Below are 25,325 nucleotides of genomic sequence, written 5' to 3' on the forward strand. Positions count from 1 at the left end.
GTGTATTAGTGCCCAAGGCATGGGTAACTTACACATCTGTGAAGGCACCATTAATGCTGAAAGGTACATAAAGGTTTTGGAGCAACATATGTTGCCATCCAAGCGACGTTAACATGGACGCCCCTGCTTATTTCAGCAAGACGATGCCAAGCCACGCGTTACAACAGCGTACTGTTGAACAACTTAAGCTGTACAACAAGCAAGAACGGGGAAGAATTCCACCTGAAAATGTTCAAAAATGTGTCTCCTCAGTTCCCAAAAGTGTTGTTAAAAGGAAAGGCCAAGTAACACACTGGTAAAAATGCCTTTTTTTGCCATGTGCTGCTGTCATTAAATTCTAAGTTCATAATTATTTGCAAAAAAAAAAAACAACATAAAATATCTTGTCTTTCCAGTCTATTCAACTGATTTGCTAATCATTTTATTCTGTTTTTATTTACCATTTACACAATGTGACAACTTTTGGGTGTTGTACATTTACAGGAAGTGTAGTATTCAGACACAGTCCCTCTTTTGCAGCCTTCTGGGAAGAAAGAGCATGTGGGAACTTAGAAAAAGAGCCGAGGTCAAAGTACCACTGATACTGGACTGGAGAGAGAGGGTCTGCTGGCTGCTCCAATTCATCCGGAAGGTTGCTGACATCAGCAGGACCGGGAGGAAACCCGGCGTAGATTTCCCCGCCGGGACTGCGTCGCATCCTCTCGGCCTTTTTCCTGCTTTCCTGTCTGCTCGCTCCGCCGGGGAGTCATTTCCTGCCGAGCCGCTGGCACCGAACCACGCTGGTGGTGCTTGTCGCACACTGACCTATATCTGCCTCGCTACTCTTACTATAACAAAGCGCCCTCCCCCCCACCCCCCCTGTTTCATTGTGTGGCCGCTGATGAATGGAAACCAGGCGGGTGGCTTTTTACCTCTCTGTTGTCCGCGACGATGATCAGCTCCACGTATTTGGTCGTCTTCTGCGTGTGCCTTTTGTGCTGAGGTGGAACAAAAGTGATGTTAGAACAAAAGTGATGTTAGAAGACGCTCGCCGCGTGCACGAAGCGCGAGGTAAAGCACAGGCGCAAGTGCGACGATGATCAGCTCCACGTGTTTGTCTTCTGCGCGTGCCTTTTGTGCTGAGGTGGAACAAAAGTGATGTGAGAAAACGCCGGCTGCACGAGACGTGAGGTAGAGCCCAGGCACATGAGCTACCATGCCACGCTTGGATATATTTTGGGATAACGCGGACAGATGGCTGCTGCACCTACTCCCCGTGCAAATGTTCAGCCAGAACTCTCCGCGCGGGCCTCACGGAAATTTGGACTCCCGAGCATGGTTTAAAAATCCTTCAATACAAGGCGCCAATTTGGCAACAGTTTGGTCCAATGGCACACTGACAAAGCTTCACCTATTGTTACTATAACAATCTACAAGGTTAATAGAGGTTGCTTCTCTTTCTTCCCTTCCATTTTTCTGCTTTCTTTTGTATCTCTAGTTATCATTAAATGATAACTACAGATACAAGATACTAGATATGGAATGCCCTCCCGGTAACAGTCAGAGATGCTACATCAGTAGAAGCATTTAAGTCCCATCTTAAAACTAATTTTTATACTCTAGCCTTTAAATAGACCCTCTTTTTAGACCAGTTAATCTGCTGGGGGGTTTTTTTCTCCGGTGGCCATGGATGAAGTGGTGGCAGTCCAGAGTCGGGACTCGGGGTGGACCGATCGGTTGGGGACATCTCTGCGCTGCTGACCCGTCTCCGCTCAGGATGGTCTCCTGCTGGCCCCACTATGGACTGGACCCTCACTATTATGTTAGATCCCCTATGGACTTGACTCTCACACTATTATGTTAGATCCACTATGGACCGGACTCTCACACTATTATGTTAAATCCAATGGACTGGACTCTCACATTATTATGTTAGATCCACTATTGACTAGACTCTAACCCTATTTTGTTAGATCCACTATGGACTGTACTCTCACTATTATGTTAGATCCACTATGGACTGGACTCTTACACTATTATGTTAGATCCACTATGGACCGGACTCTCACACTATTATGTTTGATCCACTATGGACTGGACTCTCACACTATTATGTTAAATTCAATGGACTGGACTCTCACATTATTATGTTGGATCCTCTATGGACTAGACTCTAACCCTATTTTGTTAGATCCAATATGGACTGGACTTTAACGCTATTTTGTTAGATCCGCTATGGACTATATTCTCTCACTATTATGTTAGATCCACTATGGACTGGACTCGCACACTATTATGTTAAATCCATTATGGACTGGACTCTCACCCTATTAAGTTAGATCCACTATGGACTGGACTCTCATATTATGTTAGATCCACTATGGACTGAACTCTCACACTATTATGTTAAATCCAATGGACTGGACTCTCACATTATTATGTTAGATCCACTATGGACTAGACTCTAACCCTATTTTGTTAGATCTACTATGGACTGAAATCTCACTATTATGTTAGATCCACTATGGACTGGACTCTCACCCTATTTTGTTGGATCCACTATGGACTGGACTCTCACCCTATTATGTTAGATCCACTATGAACTGGACTCTCACCCTATTATGTTAGATCCACTATGGACTGGACTTTCACCCTATTATGTTAGATCCACTATAGACTGGACTTTCACCCTATTATGTTAGATCCATTATGGACTGGACTCTCATTCTATTATGTTAAATCCAATGGACTGGACTCTCACATTATTATGTTGGATCCACTATGGACTAGACTCTAACCCTATTTTGTTAGATCCAATATGGACTGGACTTTAACGCTATTTTGTTAGATCCACTATGGACTAGATTCTCTCACTATTATGTTAGATCCACTATGGACTGGACTCGCACACTATTATGTTAAATCCATTATGGACTGGACTCTCACCCTATTAAGTTAGATCAACTATGGACTGGACTCTCATATTATGTTAGATCCACTATGGACTGAACTCTCACACTATTATGTTAAATCCAATGGACTGGACTCTCACATTATTATGTTAGATCCACTATGGACTAGACTCCAACCCTATTTTGTTAGATCTACTATGGACTGAAATCTCACTATTATGTTAGATCCACTATGGACTGGACTCTCACCCTATTTTGTTGGATCCACTATGGACTGGACTCTCACCCTATTATGTTAGATCCACTATGAACTGGACTCTCACCCTATTATGTTAGATCCACTATGGACTGGACTTTCACCCTATTATGTTAGATCCACTATAGACTGGACTTTCACCCTATTATGTTAGATCCACTATGGACTGGACTCTCATGCTATTATGTTAGCTCCACTATGGACTGGACTCTCACCCTATTATGTTAGATCCACTATGGACTGGAATTTCACACTATTATGTTAGATCCATTATGGACTGGACTCTCACCCTATTATGTTAGATCCACTATAGACTAGATTCTCTCACTATTATGTTAGATCCATTATAGACTGGACTCTGATTATTATGTTAGATCCACTATGGACTGGACCGTCACCTTATTATGTTAGACCCACTGTGGACTGGACTCTCACACTATTATGTTAGACCCACTATGGACTGGACTCTCACACTATTATGTTAGATCCATTATGGACTGGATTCTCACACTATTATGTTAGATCCACTATGGACTGGACCAGGGGTAGGGAACCTATGGCTCTCGAGCCAGATGTGGCTCTTTTGATGACCGCACCTGACTCTCGGATAAATCTTAGCTGACGTTGCTTACCAGAATAAGTATTTAATAATTCCGCTGGTAATCAGTGTTAAAAATATTCTTCAAAATATAACACCATCTCATGCATTTTAATCCATCTATCCGTTTCTAACGCACCTGTTCAAGAAGTCGCATTAATGGTCAAAAGTATAGCTAAATTCAGAATAACAATGTCATTAAAAAGAATAAGAGATGCACACATTTAGTTGTTGTAATCTGGGAAAGTCCAAATGAACGAGGAGGCGTAGGATTGTACAAGTGTACAGGTCTACGGGTTTCTCTCCTCATTGAGCTAAATTGATTCCTGTCTCTGTTTAATTCCTTGCTTCTTGTCTGTTTAATAGATGTCATCAGTGTTTGAACCTGACAGTTGTATTCGGTGTTAATAATGTTATATGGCTCTTTCGGAAATTCATTTTAAAATATTTGGCTTTCATGGCTCTCTCAGCCAAAAAGGTTCCCGACCCCTGGACTGGACTATCACACTATTATGTTGGATCCACTATGGACTAGATTCTCTCACTATTATGTTAGATCCACTATGGACTGGACTCTCACCCTATTATGTTAGATCCACTATGGACTGGACTCTCACACTATTATGTTAGATCCATTATGGACTGGACTATCACCCTATTATGTTAGATCCACTATGGACTGGACTATCACCCTATTATGTTAGATCCACTATGGACTGGACTATCACCCTATTATGTTAGATCCACTATGGACTAGATTCTCTCACTATTATGTTAGATCCACTATGGACTGGACTCTCACCTTATAATGTTAGATCCACTATGGACTGGACTCTCACACTATTATGTTAGATCCATTATGGACTGGACTATCACCCTATTATGTTAGATCCACTATGGACTGGACTATCACCCTATTATGTTAGATCCACTATGGACTGAACTATCACCCTATTATGTTAGATCCACTATGGACTAGATTCTCTCACTATTATGTTAGATCCACTATGGACTGAACTCTCACCCTATTATGTTAGATCCACTATGGACTGGACTCTCACACTATTATGTTAGATCCATTATGGACTGGACTATCACCCTATTATGTTAGATCCACTATGGACTGGACCATCACCCTATTATGTTAGATCCACTATGGACTGGACTCTCACACTATTATGTTAGATCCACTATGGACTGGACTCTCAATTTTAGAAGGCATGTTACATGTTTAAATGATGCTTTTTTGGTACTAAGTACCCATCATATTGGTTTAAATGAATTTCAAGGGGAGACGATATGAGTTTAGAGGTACTAGTCTAGTTAAAAAAAAAATTCCACATCAGTTTAGTTACAACTCTGAGCTATGAAGGACAGAGGTCACCTCACCCTGGAGTGGAAAGATTGGAAGGGTTTCCTCAGGTAGTCTTCAGGGGCGACGGAGGACACGTTGAACCCGTGACCGCAGTCCCCCTGGGTCAGCGGCAGCTCCTCGGCTCGGTAGATGTAGTGGACGCCTACTTCTTGGCCGGACGCCGGCTCCACCATGAACGCCTTGTTCTCCAGCGCGATGAAGCCTCTTTGCGAGGATGACAAATAAAGTTTGTTAGTTAACTGGCAACTTCATGGAGGATGATGGACAGAACTAAGACTTATCAGCGCCGTTTTATTTTAACGAGGTCCTTTTTTTTCCAAGTGGCTTCGCGGCGTCTAAGAACAGACTATTAGTGCCTTTAATGAGCTGCGCCTTCGGTATTGATTAACGACCATCGCGTCCAACTGAACACCTGCCGCCTTTTAACTAGGCACGGTGGCCTTGACTTAGAAAATCTTGAATATTCCAACTGCGGTTCATTGTTTGATGCCAATTAGCACTCCAATTAGCATCCGTGTTGTTTAGGACTTCTGCAGACCAAGAGCTTTATACTAAAGCCACCGATCTATGGGGCGGCATAGCTCGGTTGGTAGAGTGGCCGTGCCAGCAACGTGAGGGTTGCAGGTTCGATTCCCGCTTCCGCCATTCTAGTCACTGCCGTTGTGTCCTTGGGCAAGGCACTTTACCCACCTGCTCCCAGTGCCACCCACACTGGTTTAAATGTAACTTAGATATTGGGTTTCACTATGTAAAGCGCTTTGAGTCACTAGAGAAAAGCGCTATATAAATATAATTCACTTCACTAAACCCAAAAGCTGTGAAGTTGTCACATTGCGTAAATGGCAAATAAAAACAAAATACAATGATTTGTTAATCCTTTTCAACTTATATTCAATTGAATAGACTGCAAGGACAAGATATTTTACGTTAAAACCAGAAAACGTGGTTATTTTTTTGCAAATATTCGCTCATTTGGAATTTGATGCCTGCGACATGTTTCAAAAAAGCTGCCACGAGTGGCAAAAAAGACTGAGAAATTTAAAGAACGCTCATCAAACACTTATTTGGAACAACCCACAGGTGAACGGGCTCATTGGGAACAGGTGGGTGCCATGATTGGGTATAAAAGCAGCCTCCGTGAAATGCTCGGTCATTCACAAACAAGGAACGGGGCGAGGGTCACCACTTTGTCAACAAATGCCTGAGCGAAATGTCTAACAACAACATTTGCAAGGCATTTAAGGATTTCACCATATAAGGTCTCTATTAGCATCATTGCATCAAGAACCGACATCACCGTGTAAAGGATATCACCACATGGGCTCAGGAACACTTCGGAAAACCACCGTCAGTAACTTGAGTCTGTCGCTACATCTGTAAATGCAAGTTAAAACACTACTTTGCAAAGCGAAAGCCATTTATCAACAACACCCAGAAAGGCCGCCGGCTTCGCTGGGCCCCGACCTCACCTAAGATGGACTGATGCAAAGTGGAAACGTGTTCTGTGGTCTGACGAGTCCACAGAGTGGAAACTGTGGACGTCGTGTCCTCCAGAACAAAAAGGGAAAGAACCATCCGGATAGTTCTAGGTGCAATGTTGAAAAGCCAGCATCTAGATCAGGGGTGTCAAACTCAAATACGGAGTGGGCCAAAATTTAAAACTGAACAAGGCCACGGGCCACGGTTGAACAAATTAACCTTTTAATAGGGACCCAAAAAAGTTTTGCATTGAACATTGAACAAGCAAGGCTTATATACAGTAACTTTATAGTGACATGCAAAATCGAGCTTCAAAAAATAATAATAATAATAAAAAAATATCAATGGCTTTTTAAATAAAATTTAAATACAGATGTAATGCCTCTTTTCTATTTGCAGCCTGGGGTAAATATCAAAATATATTGTAGCGTCCCGAAAGAGTTAGTGCTGCAAGGGCTTCCGGGTATTTGTTTTGTTGTGTTTATGTTATGTTACAGTGCAGATGTTCTCCCGAAATGTGTCTGTCATTCTTGTTGGGTGTGAGTTCACAGTGTGGCGCATATTCGTAACAGTTGTAAAGTTGTTCATACGGCCACCCTCAGTGTGACCTGTATGGCTGTTGACCAAGTATGCCTTGCATTCACTTATGTGTGTGTAATTGCCGCATATATTATGCGAGTGGTCCTGCACGCTGTTTGTATGGAGGAAATACGGACGTGACGACAGGTTGTAGAGAATGCTTAAGGCAGTGCCTTTAAGGCACGCCCTCAATATTGTTGTCCGGGTGAAAATCTGGAGAATGCTTGCTCCGGGAGATTTTCGGGAGGGGCACTGAACTTCGGGAGGATTGGCAGGTTTGAGAAATTGCGGTGTTACAGCGGCACCGCAGTTGTGTAATAACGGCGGGCCAGCTGTAATGTTAATTTGATATTGCCTCAAGTGCCAAATTAAATTACACGGCGGGCCAGAGTTTGACACCCATGATCTAGATAGTATGGGGGTGTATTAATGCCCAAGGCATGGGTAACTTACACATCTGTGAAGGCACCATTAATGCTGAAAGGTACATATAGGTTTTGAAAAAAACATATGTTGCAATCCAAGCAACGTTATCATGGACGCCCCTGCTTATTTCAGCAAGACGATGCCAAGCCACGCGTTACAACAGCGTGGCTTCGTAGTAAAAGAGTCCAGTCCTGTCTCCCATTGGCGCAATATGAAGTCTAAAATACCACAACGGAAACCCCCGGACTGTTAAACAAATTAAGCTGTACATCAAGCAAGAATGGGAAAGAATTCCACTCGGAAAAGCTTCAAAAATGTGTCTCATCAGTTCCCAAAACGCTTATCGAGTGTTGCTAAAAGGAAAGGCCATGTAACACAGTGGTAAAAATGCCCCTGTGACAACTTTGTTTGCAATGTGTTGCTGCCATTAAATTAGAAGTTAATGATTATTTGCAATCAAAATTGAAGTTTCTCATTGTGAACATTGGAGTCTATTTAATTGGATATAAGTTGTAAAGGATTTGCAAATCGTTGCATTCTGTTTTTATTAACAGTTTATACAAACATTTTATATATATATATTAGGGATGCACCGAAATGAAAATTTGTGGTCGAAGCCAAAGCCGAATAAAATTTAAATGGTTGGCCGAAAGCCGAATACCGGATAATGAATGCAGTTTTTCACATTTTTTTTTATATTGCATGAATAGCCTAGAATAAATATTTAGACATGTTTTTCCAAATAAAGTAATTTTTTATTGAATATTGACTTTTTTAATAATCCAGTAGCCTTTGCTTTTCAAAAAAAGCACAAAGTCTTTCATTTATATTAAGCCTTCAAACAAAACATGCATTCCAAAAAAAAAATAAAGTGCATTAAAGTGGATAAACCCACAACAAATGAATTGTCCTTTTGGCAAAAGTCTGCTTAGCCACAGTAGATATGCTAATAATGTAAACAGAAGGCTCAAGTAAATCTCAATTAAGTGTGTGCTTGTAACCTCATACACTTATACAGGTAGCCTACACAACAGGCTAATAATGTCAACAGAGGCCCCACTAAATCTCAATAAGTGTGTGCTTGTAACCTCATACACTTATACAGGTACACAACATATCCCAACGTCACCGCGTCACTGCATGTTCGTTGATTGCGTCACCGCGTCAAAAAATTGCGTCACACGCCACTATTCGGCCTTGTTTTTAACTCATTCCACCGAAGGCCGAATGTGGCTTTTTTTGCCATATTCGGCCAAATATATTCGGTTACCGATTAATCGGTGCATCCCTAATATAAATATATATATATATATATATATATATATATAATGAAGTTGTGACTTTCTCTATCAGTCAATCGTGAAAACGGTCGTCATAAATAAATAAAAAAATAAAAAGTGTTCTTACCGTAGGCCCGAGCAGGCGCTGAGGGTGACATCAGAGTCGGGGTGCGCCTGCACCGTCCCGTGATAGTAGCAGTTCTTCTAGAAGACAAACATGATCACTAAGCGTAACGTGGCTAAGAGATAAAGTATTTGTTGTCTAAGTGAGGGTCGTCATGCTGCCGGTTACTTCTGATGCTGATGCAATATACTTTAATGACGTTACGTGTAAAAATAGAACTCTGTGCTCTTAGGCCGTGTGTGACCTACATTGGATTACCTTCGGCTAAGAAAACGTGAGGCGGGAAGGGAAGTGAGTATTTTTTTATTTATTTTTTTCCAATTCCAAACTAACTGTGTTTTCAGCGCCTGCAGGTAATGTCGTCACACCCTTTTCTAATTACTATTAAAATATGCAAATACATGTTTTTGACATTACAGCAACTTTATTGTAGTCCTATAAACGCCAAAACTGGTGAAGTTGTCACCTTGTGTAAATGGTGAATAAAAAGAGAATACAATGATTTGCAAATCCTTTTCAACAATGGAATAGACTGCAAAGAAAATATATTTCGTGTTCTCACTTTTTCTTGCAAATATTCAGTAACTTAGAATTTAATGGCAGCAACACATTGCAAAAAAAGTTGCATTTTTACCACCGTGTTACATGGCCTTTCCTTTTAACAACACTCAGTAAACGTTTTGGGAACTGAGGAGACACATTTTTGAAGCTTTTCAGGTGGAATTAGTTCCCATTCTTGCTTGATGTACAGCTTAAGTTGTTCAACAGTCCTGGGTCTCCGTTGTGCTATTTTAGACTTCATAATGCGCCACACAGGTCTGGACTACAGGCAGGTCAGTCTAGTACCCACACTCGTTTACTACGAAGCCACGCTGTTGTAACACGTGGTTTGGCATCGTCTTGCAGGGGCGTCTATGATAACGTTGCTTGGATGTTGCTCCAAAACCGGCATGTACCTTTCAGCATTAATGATACCTTCACTGATGTGTAAGTTACCCATGCCTTGGCCACTAATACACCCCCATACCATCACTGGCTTTTCAACTTTGCACCTAAAACAGTCTGGATGGCTCTTTTCCTCTTTGGCCCAGAGGACACGACGTCCACAGTTTCCAAAAACAATTTGAAATGTGGACTCGTCAGACCACAAAACAAGTTTCCACTTTGCATCAGTCCATCTTAGATGAGCCCGGGACCCAGCGAAGCTGGCGGCGTTTCTGGGTGTTGTTGATAAATGGCTTTTGCTTGGCATAGTAGAGTTTTAACTTGCACTTACAGATGTAGCAACCGACTGTAATTGCTGACAGTGGCTTTCTGAAGTGTTCTTGAGCCCATATGGTGATATATTTTACACGCTGATGTCACTTTTTGATCAAAGCTCCATAATATCATAGCTTACATGCAGTGATTTCTCCAGATTCTCTGAACCTTTTGATGATATTAGAGACGTTATATGGTGAAATCTCTAAATTCCTTGCAGTAACTGGTGTAGAAATGTTGTTCTTAAACAATTTACTCTGGCATTTGTTGACAATGTGGGGACCCTCGCCCCGTTCTTGTTTGTGAATGACTGAGCATTTCACAGAAGCTGTTTTTTTACCCAATCATGGCACCCACCTGTTCCCAATTAGCCCATTCACCTGTGGGATGTTCCAAAATAAGTGTTTGACGAGCATTCCTCAACTTTCTCAGTCTTTTTTTTTTGCCACTTGTGCCAGCTTTTTCGAAACATGTTACTTTGCGCCTATAACAGTCTGGATGTTTTTTTTTCCTCTTTGTTCCAGAGGACACGACGTCCACAGTTTCCAAAAACAGTGTGAAATGTGGACTTGTTAGACCACAGAACACTTTTCCGCTTTGCATCAGTCTATCTTACATGAGCTCCGGGCCCAGCGAAGCCGATGGCGTTCCTGGGTGTTGTTGATAAATGGCTTTGGCTTTTCATAGTTAAGTTTTAACTTGCACTTACCGATGTAGTGACGGACTGCAGTTACTGACAGTGGTCTTCTGAAGTGTTCCTGAGCCAATGTGGTGATATCCTTTACACACTGATGTCGCTTTTTGATCAAAGGTCCATAATATCATGGCTTACATGCAGTGATTTCTCCAGATTCTCTGAACCTTTTGATGATATTAGAGACCGTATATGGTAAAATCCCTAAATTCCTTGCAATAGCTGGTTGAGAAATGTTGTTCTTAAACAATTTGATCAGGCATTTGTTGACAAAGTGGGGACCCTCACCCTGACCTTGTATGTGAATGACTGAGCATTTCACGGAAGCTGTTTTTTTACCCAATCATGGCACCCACCTGTTCCCAATTAACCCGTTCACCTGTGGGATGCTCCAAAATAAGTGTTTGATGAGCATTCCTCAACTTTCTCCGTCTTTTTTGCCACTTGTGCCAGCTTTTTTGAAAGATGTTACTTTGCGGCTATAACAGTCTGGATGTTTTTTATTCTCTTTGTTCCGGAGGACATGACGTCCACAGTTTCCAAAAAAAAAGTGAAATGTGGACTTGTCAGACCACAGAACACTTTTCCACTTTGCATTAATCCATCTTAGATGAGCTCGGGGCCCAGCCAAGCCGGCGGCGTTTCTGGGTGTTGTTGATAAATGGCTTTGGCTTTTCATAGTTAAGTTTTAACTTGCACTTACAGATGTAGCGACGGACTGCAGTTACTGACAGTGGTCTTCCGAAGTGTTCCTGAGCCAATGTGGTGATATCCTTTACACACTAATGTCGCTTTTTGATCAAAGTTCCATAATATCATGGCTTACATGCAGTGATTTCTCCAGATTCTCTGAACCTTTTGATGATATCAGAGACCTTATATGGTAAAATCCCTAAATTCCTTGCAATAGCTGGTTGAGAAATGTTGTTCTTAAACAATTTGCTCAGGCATTTGACAAAGTGGGGACCCTCGCCCCGTCCTTGTTTGTGAAAGACTGAGCATTTCACGGAAGCTGCTTTTTGACCCAATCATGGCACCCACCTGTTCCCAATTAACCCGTTCACCTGTGGGATGTTCCAAAATAAGTCTTTGACGAGCATTCCTCAACTTTCTCAGTCTTTTTTTTTACTACTTGTGCCAGCTTTTTTGCAACATGTCACTTTGCGCCTATAACAGTCTGGATGTTGTTTTTTTCTCTTTGTTCCAGAGGACACGACGTCCACAGTTTCCAAAAACAATGTGAAATGTGGACTTGTCAGACCACAGAACACTTTTCCACTTTGCAACAGTCCATCTTACATGAGCTCGGGGCCCAGCGAAGCCGGCGGCGTTTCTGGGTGTTGTTGATAAATGGCTTTGGCTTTTCATAGTAAAGTTTTAACTTGCACTTACAGACGTAGCGACGGACTGCAGTTACTGACAGTGGTCTTCTGAAGTGTTCCTGAGCCAATGTGGTGATATCCTTTACACACTGACGTCACTTTTTGATGCAGTACTGCCTGAGAAATCAAAGGTTCGTAATATCATGGCTTACATGCAGTGATTTCTCCAGATTCTCTGAACCATTTGATGATATTACGGAGCGTAGAGGGTGAAATCCCTAAATTCCTTGCACATACTGGTTGAGAAATGTTCTTAAACTGTTGGACTATTTTCTCATGCACTTGTTGACAAAGTGGTGACCCGCGCCCCCATCCTTAGAAGCTTTCATGGACGCTGCTATTATACCCAATCATGGCACCCGACTGTTCCCAATTAGCCCGTTCACCTGTGGGATGTTCCAAAATAAGTTTTTTATGAGCATTCCTCAACTTTCTCAATCTTTTTTGCCACTTGTGCCAGCTTTTTTGAAACACGTCGCAGGCATCAAATTCCAAATGAGCTAATATTTGCAAAAAATAACAAAAGTTTACCGGTTCGGGCGTTAAATATCTTGTCTTTGCAGTCTATTCAAATGAAAATAGGTTGAAAAGGATTTGCAAATCATTGCATTCTGTTTTTTTTCACCATTTACACAATGTGAGAACTTCACTGTTTTTTTTTGTATTGACCATTAGGTCAGCTGTTAAAAATAGATACCATACTAAAACCCTGATTGCAACATTGGATGAAAATCATTCTGAATGGGGAAAAAAAAAAAAATCAAAGAGCTTATCAACAAGTAGGCCACTGGATAAAATGTTGTGCCAGGGGCTTCAACACACACACACACACACACACACACACACACACACACACACACACACACACACACACACTCAGGTCACACACACGTCGCAGTGATGACGACAACCCAGCAGCACATTAAAAACCGGATTTAGCCATACCGTCACGTTGTGAGCATTGGTGACGGCGCCGCCGTCCTCTTGGTAGTGAGTCTCCGTGTAGTGGCTGGCGAAGAGACCTCTGGGAAAAGGACACGCACACAAAAAAAGAAAGCCATTTCTTGAACAAGCAGAAAAACACTCTTAGATGTTTAAAGTTAAAGTTCCAATAATTGTATCACACACACACACACTAGTTGCGGTGAAATTACCCTCTGAATTTGACCCATCCTCATGTTCACGACCCTGGGAGGTGAGGGGAGCAGTGAGCAGCAGCGGGGGGCGCGCCCGGGATTCATTTTTAGTGATTTAACCCCCAATTCTAACCCCTTGATGCTGAGGTCCAAGCAGGGAGGTAATGGGTACCATTTTTTAATCGTCTTCGGTATGACTAGGCCGGGGTTTGAACTCACACAAGTGGGTTGGGTGGATTTTGCAAGGACTTAAAGCCGGGGTCGGCAACCCGAAACGTTGAAAGAGCCATATTGGACCAAAAATACAAATCTGTCTGAAGCCGCGAAAAATTCAAAGACTTATATGAGTGTAATAATGAAGACAACACATGATGTAAGTGTCTATATTAGTCTACTATCAAATTACTTTAAAAGTCTTATATAAGGTTATAATGAAGGCAACACATGATTTGAGTGTCTATAATAGTTATATTAGCCTACTATCAAAATGACTAAGTCTTATATAAGTGCTATAATGAAGACAACACATGATGTAAGTGTTTATATTAGTTATATTAGCCTACTATCAAAAATACTTCAAAAGTCTTATATAAGTGTTATGATGAAGACAACACATGATGTAAGTGACTATATAGTTGTATTGGCCTACTATGAAAATTATTTTAAAAGTCTTATGTAAGTGTTGTAATGAAGGAAACACATGTGTCTATCTTAGTTATATTAGCTTACTATCAAAATGACAAAGTCGAATACAAGTGTTATAATGAAGGCAACACATGATGTAAGTGTCTATATTAGCTATATTAGCCTACTATCAGAATGACTTTAAAAGTATTATATAAGTGTTATAATGAAGACAACACATGATGTAAATGTCTATAGTAGCTATAATAGCCTACTATCAAAATGACTAAGTCTTATATAGGGGTTATAATGAAGGCAACACTTGACATAAGTGTCTATATAAGCTATATTAGCCTACTATCAGAATGACTATAAATAAATGATAAATGGGTTGTACTTGTATAGCGCTTTTCTACCTTCAAGGTACTCAAAGCGCTTTGACACTACTTCCACATTTACCCATTCACACACACATTCACACACTGATGGAGGGAGCTGCCATGCAAGGCGCCAACCAGCACCCATCAGGAGCAAGGGTGAAGTGTCTTGCTCAGGACACAACGGACGTGACGATGTTGGTACTAGGTGGGAATTGAACCAGGGACGCTCGGGTTGCGCACGGCCACTCTCCCCACTGCGAACACATCATGTAAATGTCTATATTAGCTGTATCATAGCCTACTATCAAAATGACTTTGAAAGTCTTATATAAGTGTGGTAATGAAGGCAAAACATGATGTAAGTGTCTATATTAGTTATATTAGCCTATTATCAGAATTACTAAGTCTTATATAAATGTTATAATGAAGACAACACATGATGTAAGTGTTTATATTAGTTATATTAGCCTACTATCAAAATGACTAAGTCTTATATAAGGGTTATAATGAAGACAACACATGATGTAAGTGTTTATATTAGTTATATTAGCCTACTATCAAAAATACTTCAAAAGTCTTATATAAGTGTTATGATGAAGACAACACATGATGTAAGTGACTATATAGTTATATTGGCCTACCATCAAAATTATTTTAAAAGTCTTATATAAGTGTTATAATGAAGGCAACACGTGATATAAGTAGCTATTTAATTGTAATAGCCTACTATCAAAATGACTTTAAAAGTCTTATGTAAGTGTTGTAATGAAGGAAACACGTGTCTATCTTAGTTATATTAGCTTACTATCAAAATGACAAAATCGAATACAAGTGTTGTAATGAAGGCAACACATGATGTAAGTGTCTATATTAGCTATATTCGCCTACTATCAGAATGACTTTAAAAGTCTTATATAAGTGTTATAATGAAGACAACACATGATGTAAATGTCTATAGTAGCTATAATAGCCTACTATCAAAATGACTAAGTCATATATAAGGGTTATAATGGAGGCAACACTTGACGTAAGTGTCTATATTAGCTATATTAGCCTACTATCAGAATGACTATAAAAGTCTTATATAAGTGTTATAAAGAAAGGCAACATATTATGTAAGTGTCTATATTAGCTGTATCATAGCCTACTATCAAAAGGACTTTAAAAGTCTTATATAAGTGTCGTAATGAAGGCAACACATGATGTAAGTGTCGATATTAGTTATATTAGCCTACTATCAAAATTACTTTAAAAGTCTAATATAAGTGTCGTAATGAAGGCAACACATGATGTAAGTGTCTATATTAGTTATATTAGCCTACTATCAAAAGGACTTTAAAAGTCTTATATAAGTGTCGTAATGAAGGCAACACATGATGTAAGTGTCTATATTAGTTATATTAACCTACTATCAAAATTACTTTAAAAGTCTAATATAAGTGTCGTAATGAAGGCAACACATGATGTGTCTATATTAGTTATATTAGCCTACTATCAAAATGACTAAGTCATATATAAGGGTTATAATGGAGGCAACACTTGACGTAAGTGTCTATATTAGCTATATTAGCCTACTATCAGAATGACTATAAAAGTCTTATATAAGTGTTATAAAGAAAGGCAACATATTATGTAAGTGTCTATATTAGCTGTATCATAGCCTACTATCAAAAGGACTTTAAAAGTCTTATATAAGTGTCGTAATGAAGGCAACACATGATGTAAGTGTCGATATTAGTTATATTAGCGTACTATCAAAATTACTTTAAAAGTCTAATATAAGTGTCGTAATGAAGGCAACACATGATTTAAGTGTCTATATTAGTTATATTAGCCTACTATCAAAATGACTTTAAAAGTCTTATATAAGTGTCGTAATGAAGGCAACACATGATGTAAGTGTCTATATTAGTTATATTAGCCTACTATCAAAATTACTTTAAAAGTCTAATATAAGTGTCGTAATGAAGGCAACACATGATGTGTCTATATTAGTTATATTAGCCTACTATCAAAATGACTAAGTCATATATAAGGGTTATAATGGAGGCAACACTTGACGTAAGTGTCTATATTAGCTATATTAGCCTACTATCAGAATGACTATAAAAGTCTTATATAAGTGTTATAAAGAAAGGCAACATATTATGTAAGTGTCTATATTAGCTGTATCATAGCCTACTATCAAAAGGACTTTAAAAGTCTTATATAAGTGTCGTAATGAAGGCAACACATGATGTAAGTGTCGATATTAGTTATATTAGCCTACTATCAAAATTACTTTAAAAGTCTAATATAAGTGTCGTAATGAAGGCAACACATGATGTAAGTGTCTATATTAGTTATATTAGCCTACTATCAAAAGGACTTTAAAAGTCTTATATAAGTGTCGTAATGAAGGCAACACATAATGTAAGTGTCGATATTAGTTATATTAGCCTACTATCAAAAGGACTTTAAATGTCTTATATAAGTGTCGTAATGAAGGCAACACATGATGTAAGTGTCTATATTAGTTATATTAGCCTACTATCAAAATTACTTTAAAAGTCTAATATAAGTGTCGTAATGAAGGCAACACATGATGTGTCTATATTAGTTATATTAGCCTACTATCAAAATGACTAAGTCTTATATAAGTGTTATAATGCAGGCAACACATGATGTGTCTATATTAGTTATATTAGCCTACTATCAAAATGACTAAGTCTTATATAAGTGTTATAATGCAGGCAACAAATGATGTAGGTGTCTATATTAGTTATATTAGCCTACTATCAAAATGACTAAGTCTTATATAACTGTTATAATGCAGGCAACACATGATGTAAGTGTCTATATTAGTTATATTAGCCTACTATCAAAATGACTAAGTCTTATATAACTGTTATAATGCAGGCAACACATGATGTAAGTGTCTATATTAGTTATATTAGCCTACTATCAAAAGGACTTTAAATGTCTTATATAAGTGTCGTAATGAAGGCAACACATGATGTAAGTGTCTATATTAGTTATATTAGCCTACTATCAAAATTACTTTAAAAGTCTAATATAAGTGTCGTAATGAAGGCAACACATGATGTGTCTATATTAGTTATATTAGCCTACTATCAAAATGACTAAGTCTTATATAAGTGTTATAATGCAGGCAACACATGATGTGTCTATATTAGTTATATTAGCCTACTATCAAAATGACTAAGTCTTATATAAGTGTTATAATGCAGGCAACAAATGATGTAGGTGTCTATATTAGTTATATTAGCCTACTATCAAAATGACTAAGTCTTATATAACTGTTATAATGCAGGCAACACATGATGTAAGTGTCTATATTAGTTATATTAGCCTACTATCAAAATGACTAAGTCTTATATAAGTGTTATAATGCAGGCAACACATGATGTAAGTGTCTATATTAGTTATATTAGCCTACTATCAAAATGACTAAGTCTTATATAAGTGTTGTAATGCAGGCAACACATGTAAGTGTCTATATTAGCCTACTATCAGAATGACTTTAAAAGTCTTATATAAAGGTTATAATGAAGACAACACATAATGTAAATGTCTATATTAGTTATATTAGCCTACTATCAAAATGACAAAGTCTTATATAAGTGTCATAATGCAGGCAACAAATGATGTAAGTGTCTATATTAGTTATATTAGCCTACTATCAAAATGACTAAGTCTTATATAAGTGTTATAATGCAGGCAACACATGTAAGTGTCTATATTAGTTATATTAGCCTACTATCAGAATGACTTTAAAAGTCTTATATAAAGGTTATAATGAAGACAACACATAATGTAAATGTCTATATTAGCTATAATAGCCTACTATCAGAATGACTATAAAAGTCTTAAATAAGTGTTATAAAGAAAGGCAACACATTGTGTAAATGTCTATATTAGCTGTATCATAGCCTACTATCAACATGACTTTAAAAGTCTTATATAAGTGTCGTAATGAAGCAACACATGATGTAAGTGTCTATATTAGTTATATTAGCCTACTATCAACATGACTTTAAAAGTCTTAAATAAGTGTTACAATGAAGAAAACACATGGCGTAAGTGTCTATATTAGTTATATTAGCCTACTATCAAAATTACTTTAAAAGTAGTATATAAGTGTTATAATGAAGACAACACATGAGGTAAGTGTCTATATTAGTTATATTAGCCTACTATCAAAATGACTAAGTCTTATATAAGTGTTATAATGCAGGCAACACATGATGTAAGTGTCTATATTAGTTATATTAGCCTATTATCAAAATGACTAAGTCGTATATAAGTGTTATAATGCAGGCAACACATGATGTAAGTGTCTATATTAGCCTACTATCAAAATGACTAAGTCTTATATAAGTGTTATAATGCAGGCAACACATGATGTAAGTGTCTATATTAGCCTACTATCAACGGGTGCCGCAAATCTTCGTTGACAGAAATGTTGTATTTTAATTTTTAATTCTACAACATTGGAAAACATTAGCACAACTTCTCAGAGGGCGAGAAAACTCCTGGAATGTTGTGTCTTAGAATGAGACAACGAAGGAGTGGCATGAAACACGTCTCTCCGTGGCAGCTCCCTCCATTCACACACTGATGGAGGGAGCTGCCATGCAAGGCGCCAACCAGCACCCATCAGGAGCAAGGGTGAAGTGTCTTGCTCAGGACACAACGGACGTGACGATGTTGGTACTAGGTGGGAATTGAACCAGGGACGCTCGGGTTGCGCACGGCCACTCTCCCCACTGCGAACACATCATGTAAATGTCTATATTAGCTGTATCATAGCCTACTATCAAAATGACTTTGAAAGTCTTATATAAGTGTGGTAATGAAGGCAAAACATGATGTAAGTGTCTATATTAGTTATATTAGCCTATTATCAGAATTACTAAGTCTTATATAAATGTTATAATGAAGACAACACATGATGTAAGTGTTTATATTAGTTATATTAGCCTACTATCAAAATGACTAAGTCTTATATAAGGGTTATAATGAAGACAACACATGATGTAAGTGTTTATATTAGTTATATTAGCCTACTATCAAAAATACTTCAAAAGTCTTATATAAGTGTTATGATGAAGACAACACATGATGTAAGTGACTATATAGTTATATTGGCCTACCATCAAAATTATTTTAAAAGTCTTATATAAGTGTTATAATGAAGGCAACACGTGATATAAGTAGCTATTTAATTGTAATAGCCTACTATCAAAATGACTTTAAAAGTCTTATGTAAGTGTTGTAATGAAGGAAACACGTGTCTATCTTAGTTATATTAGCTTACTATCAAAATGACAAAATCGAATACAAGTGTTGTAATGAAGGCAACACATGATGTAAGTGTCTATATTAGCTATATTCGCCTACTATCAGAATGACTTTAAAAGTCTTATATAAGTGTTATAATGAAGACAACACATGATGTAAATGTCTATAGTAGCTATAATAGCCTACTATCAAAATGACTAAGTCATATATAAGGGTTATAATGGAGGCAACACTTGACGTAAGTGTCTATATTAGCTATATTAGCCTACTATCAGAATGACTATAAAAGTCTTATATAAGTGTTATAAAGAAAGGCAACATATTATGTAAGTGTCTATATTAGCTGTATCATAGCCTACTATCAAAAGGACTTTAAAAGTCTTATATAAGTGTCGTAATGAAGGCAACACATGATGTAAGTGTCGATATTAGTTATATTAGCCTACTATCAAAATTACTTTAAAAGTCTAATATAAGTGTCGTAATGAAGGCAACACATGATGTAAGTGTCTATATTAGTTATATTAGCCTACTATCAAAAGGACTTTAAAAGTCTTATATAAGTGTCGTAATGAAGGCAACACATGATGTAAGTGTCTATATTAGTTATATTAACCTACTATCAAAATTACTTTAAAAGTCTAATATAAGTGTCGTAATGAAGGCAACACATGATGTGTCTATATTAGTTATATTAGCCTACTATCAAAATGACTAAGTCATATATAAGGGTTATAATGGAGGCAACACTTGACGTAAGTGTCTATATTAGCTATATTAGCCTACTATCAGAATGACTATAAAAGTCTTATATAAGTGTTATAAAGAAAGGCAACATATTATGTAAGTGTCTATATTAGCTGTATCATAGCCTACTATCAAAAGGACTTTAAAAGTCTTATATAAGTGTCGTAATGAAGGCAACACATGATGTAAGTGTCGATATTAGTTATATTAGCGTACTATCAAAATTACTTTAAAAGTCTAATATAAGTGTCGTAATGAAGGCAACACATGATTTAAGTGTCTATATTAGTTATATTAGCCTACTATCAAAATGACTTTAAAAGTCTTATATAAGTGTCGTAATGAAGGCAACACATGATGTAAGTGTCTATATTAGTTATATTAGCCTACTATCAAAATTACTTTAAAAGTCTAATATAAGTGTCGTAATGAAGGCAACACATGATGTGTCTATATTAGTTATATTAGCCTACTATCAAAATGACTAAGTCATATATAAGGGTTATAATGGAGGCAACACTTGACGTAAGTGTCTATATTAGCTATATTAGCCTACTATCAGAATGACTATAAAAGTCTTATATAAGTGTTATAAAGAAAGGCAACATATTATGTAAGTGTCTATATTAGCTGTATCATAGCCTACTATCAAAAGGACTTTAAAAGTCTTATATAAGTGTCGTAATGAAGGCAACACATGATGTAAGTGTCGATATTAGTTATATTAGCCTACTATCAAAATTACTTTAAAAGTCTAATATAAGTGTCGTAATGAAGGCAACACATGATGTAAGTGTCTATATTAGTTATATTAGCCTACTATCAAAAGGACTTTAAAAGTCTTATATAAGTGTCGTAATGAAGGCAACACATGATGTAAGTGTCTATATTAGTTATATTAGCCTACTATCAAAAGGACTTTAAAAGTCTTATATAAGTGTCGTAATGAAGGCAACACATGATGTAAGTGTCTATATTAGTTATATTAACCTACTATCAAAATTACTTTAAAAGTCTAATATAAGTGTCGTAATGAAGGCAACACATGATGTGTCTATATTAGTTATATTAGCCTACTATCAAAATGACTAAGTCATATATAAGGGTTATAATGGAGGCAACACTTGACGTAAGTGTCTATATTAGCTATATTAGCCTACTATCAGAATGACTATAAAAGTCTTATATAAGTGTTATAAAGAAAGGCAACATATTATGTAAGTGTCTATATTAGCTGTATCATAGCCTACTATCAAAAGGACTTTAAAAGTCTTATATAAGTGTCGTAATGAAGGCAACACATGATGTAAGTGTCGATATTAGTTATATTAGCGTACTATCAAAATTACTTTAAAAGTCTAATATAAGTGTCGTAATGAAGGCAACACATGATTTAAGTGTCTATATTAGTTATATTAGCCTACTATCAAAATGACTTTAAAAGTCTTATATAAGTGTCGTAATGAAGGCAACACATGATGTAAGTGTCTATATTAGTTATATTAGCCTACTATCAAAATTACTTTAAAAGTCTAATATAAGTGTCGTAATGAAGGCAACACATGATGTGTCTATATTAGTTATATTAGCCTACTATCAAAATGACTAAGTCATATATAAGGGTTATAATGGAGGCAACACTTGACGTAAGTGTCTATATTAGCTATATTAGCCTACTATCAGAATGACTATAAAAGTCTTATATAAGTGTTATAAAGAAAGGCAACATATTATGTAAGTGTCTATATTAGCTGTATCATAGCCTACTATCAAAAGGACTTTAAAAGTCTTATATAAGTGTCGTAATGAAGGCAACACATGATGTAAGTGTCGATATTAGTTATATTAGCCTACTATCAAAATTACTTTAAAAGTCTAATATAAGTGTCGTAATGAAGGCAACACATGATGTAAGTGTCTATATTAGTTATATTAGCCTACTATCAAAAGGACTTTAAAAGTCTTATATAAGTGTCGTAATGAAGGCAACACATAATGTAAGTGTCGATATTAGTTATATTAGCCTACTATCAAAAGGACTTTAAATGTCTTATATAAGTGTCGTAATGAAGGCAACACATGATGTAAGTGTCTATATTAGTTATATTAGCCTACTATCAAAATTACTTTAAAAGTCTAATATAAGTGTCGTAATGAAGGCAACACATGATGTGTCTATATTAGTTATATTAGCCTACTATCAAAATGACTAAGTCTTATATAAGTGTTATAATGCAGGCAACACATGATGTGTCTATATTAGTTATATTAGCCTACTATCAAAATGACTAAGTCTTATATAAGTGTTATAATGCAGGCAACAAATGATGTAGGTGTCTATATTAGTTATATTAGCCTACTATCAAAATGACTAAGTCTTATATAACTGTTATAATGCAGGCAACACATGATGTAAGTGTCTATATTAGTTATATTAGCCTACTATCAAAATGACTAAGTCTTATATAACTGTTATAATGCAGGCAACACATGATGTAAGTGTCTATATTAGTTATATTAGCCTACTATCAAAAGGACTTTAAATGTCTTATATAAGTGTCGTAATGAAGGCAACACATGATGTAAGTGTCTATATTAGTTATATTAGCCTACTATCAAAATTACTTTAAAAGTCTAATATAAGTGTCGTAATGAAGGCAACACATGATGTGTCTATATTAGTTATATTAGCCTACTATCAAAATGACTAAGTCTTATATAAGTGTTATAATGCAGGCAACACATGATGTGTCTATATTAGTTATATTAGCCTACTATCAAAATGACTAAGTCTTATATAAGTGTTATAATGCAGGCAACAAATGATGTAGGTGTCTATATTAGTTATATTAGCCTACTATCAAAATGACTAAGTCTTATATAACTGTTATAATGCAGGCAACACATGATGTAAGTGTCTATATTAGTTATATTAGCCTACTATCAAAATGACTAAGTCTTATATAAGTGTTATAATGCAGGCAACACATGATGTAAGTGTCTATATTAGTTATATTAGCCTACTATCAAAATGACTAAGTCTTATATAAGTGTTGTAATGCAGGCAACACATGTAAGTGTCTATATTAGCCTACTATCAGAATGACTTTAAAAGTCTTATATAAAGGTTATAATGAAGACAACACATAATGTAAATGTCTATATTAGTTATATTAGCCTACTATCAAAATGACAAAGTCTTATATAAGTGTCATAATGCAGGCAACAAATGATGTAAGTGTCTATATTAGTTATATTAGCCTACTATCAAAATGACTAAGTCTTATATAAGTGTTATAATGCAGGCAACACATGTAAGTGTCTATATTAGTTATATTAGCCTACTATCAGAATGACTTTAAAAGTCTTATATAAAGGTTATAATGAAGACAACACATAATGTAAATGTCTATATTAGCTATAATAGCCTACTATCAGAATGACTATAAAAGTCTTAAATAAGTGTTATAAAGAAAGGCAACACATTGTGTAAATGTCTATATTAGCTGTATCATAGCCTACTATCAACATGACTTTAAAAGTCTTATATAAGTGTCGTAATGAAGCAACACATGATGTAAGTGTCTATATTAGTTATATTAGCCTACTATCAACATGACTTTAAAAGTCTTAAATAAGTGTTACAATGAAGAAAACACATGGCGTAAGTGTCTATATTAGTTATATTAGCCTACTATCAAAATTACTTTAAAAGTAGTATATAAGTGTTATAATGAAGACAACACATGAGGTAAGTGTCTATATTAGTTATATTAGCCTACTATCAAAATGACTAAGTCTTATATAAGTGTTATAATGCAGGCAACACATGATGTAAGTGTCTATATTAGTTATATTAGCCTATTATCAAAATGACTAAGTCGTATATAAGTGTTATAATGCAGGCAACACATGATGTAAGTGTCTATATTAGCCTACTATCAAAATGACTAAGTCTTATATAAGTGTTATAATGCAGGCAACACATGATGTAAGTGTCTATATTAGCCTACTATCAACGGGTGCCGCAAATCTTCGTTGACAGAAATGTTGTATTTTAATTTTTAATTCTACAACATTGGAAAACATTAGCACAACTTCTCAGAGGGCGAGAAAACTCCTGGAATGTTGTGTCTTAGAATGAGACAACGAAGGAGTGGCATGAAACACGTCTCTCCGTGGCAGCGTCGGAGAAAGTTGTACGGTGAGTTCAAGGGCCGCTGAAATTAGTAGGACAAAACGGCGCTGGCCAAATACTCATCAGTGAAACGTGTTTAATACAAACAGTGGGCTTTCTGACGATTAGGAAGGTTTGTGTGTCATGTTTGTCCTCCTACAGAAACCATATTACAACAAAAAACATATTTTCCACCCCATTTTTTTTCTTATTTCCATACATTTTTGAAAAAGCTTCAAGGGGCCACCAGGGCGCCCTAAAGCCGCGGGTTGCCGACCCCCGACTTAAAGGATGACATTTGGCATCCTCCATGATTAGAAGATGTAGAACAGAAGTACAAATCTCCAGCCCGTGGACATTTTTGCAGCTGCATCACTCCGGGGTGCGGCTGACGTGAAGTCGAGCAAAAACACGAGGTTTTCATATTTACAGTTTGTCCCGAGGCGACATGACGCAATACACCTCGGAACCTCACGGCATGTTATTAATCACAGTTGTCAGCGTACTAGTTTATGTTGGATGAAAAATAAGCATACGGGAGACACTCATTTACCCCTTTTCCACAGCAGGGACTTTCATATTTACCCGGGTAAATAAAGTTCCCCCTTGTGTT

At 37.0% G+C, this 25,325-nt stretch overlaps 1 protein-coding gene across 3 annotated transcripts in view; it reads right to left on the reverse strand.

Moving 5' to 3' along the window:
* LOC133559624 (disintegrin and metalloproteinase domain-containing protein 12-like) overlaps positions 1-25,325 on the reverse strand; it is a 158,286-nt gene that overhangs the window by 62,900 nt on the left and 70,061 nt on the right. For 2 of the 3 annotated variants that reach the window (XR_009808209.1, XM_061911557.1), the window contains exons 4-7: positions 13,290-13,368; positions 9,012-9,088; positions 5,135-5,324; positions 912-977 (exon numbers count right to left, since the gene is read on the reverse strand). Coding sequence is in view for 2 of the 3 variants with exons in the window: in XM_061911557.1 (XP_061767541.1) it covers positions 912-977; positions 5,135-5,324; positions 9,012-9,088; positions 13,290-13,368 (412 nt within the window). In the remaining variant the exon portion in view is untranslated. The remainder of the gene's footprint in view (positions 1-911; positions 978-5,134; positions 5,325-9,011; positions 9,089-13,289; positions 13,369-25,325) is intronic. The other variant, XM_061911558.1, reaches the window with a different exon arrangement.

Source organism: Nerophis ophidion, linkage group LG09 (genome assembly GCF_033978795.1).
Source record: "Nerophis ophidion isolate RoL-2023_Sa linkage group LG09, RoL_Noph_v1.0, whole genome shotgun sequence".
NCBI lineage: Eukaryota > Metazoa > Chordata > Actinopteri > Syngnathiformes > Syngnathidae > Nerophis > Nerophis ophidion.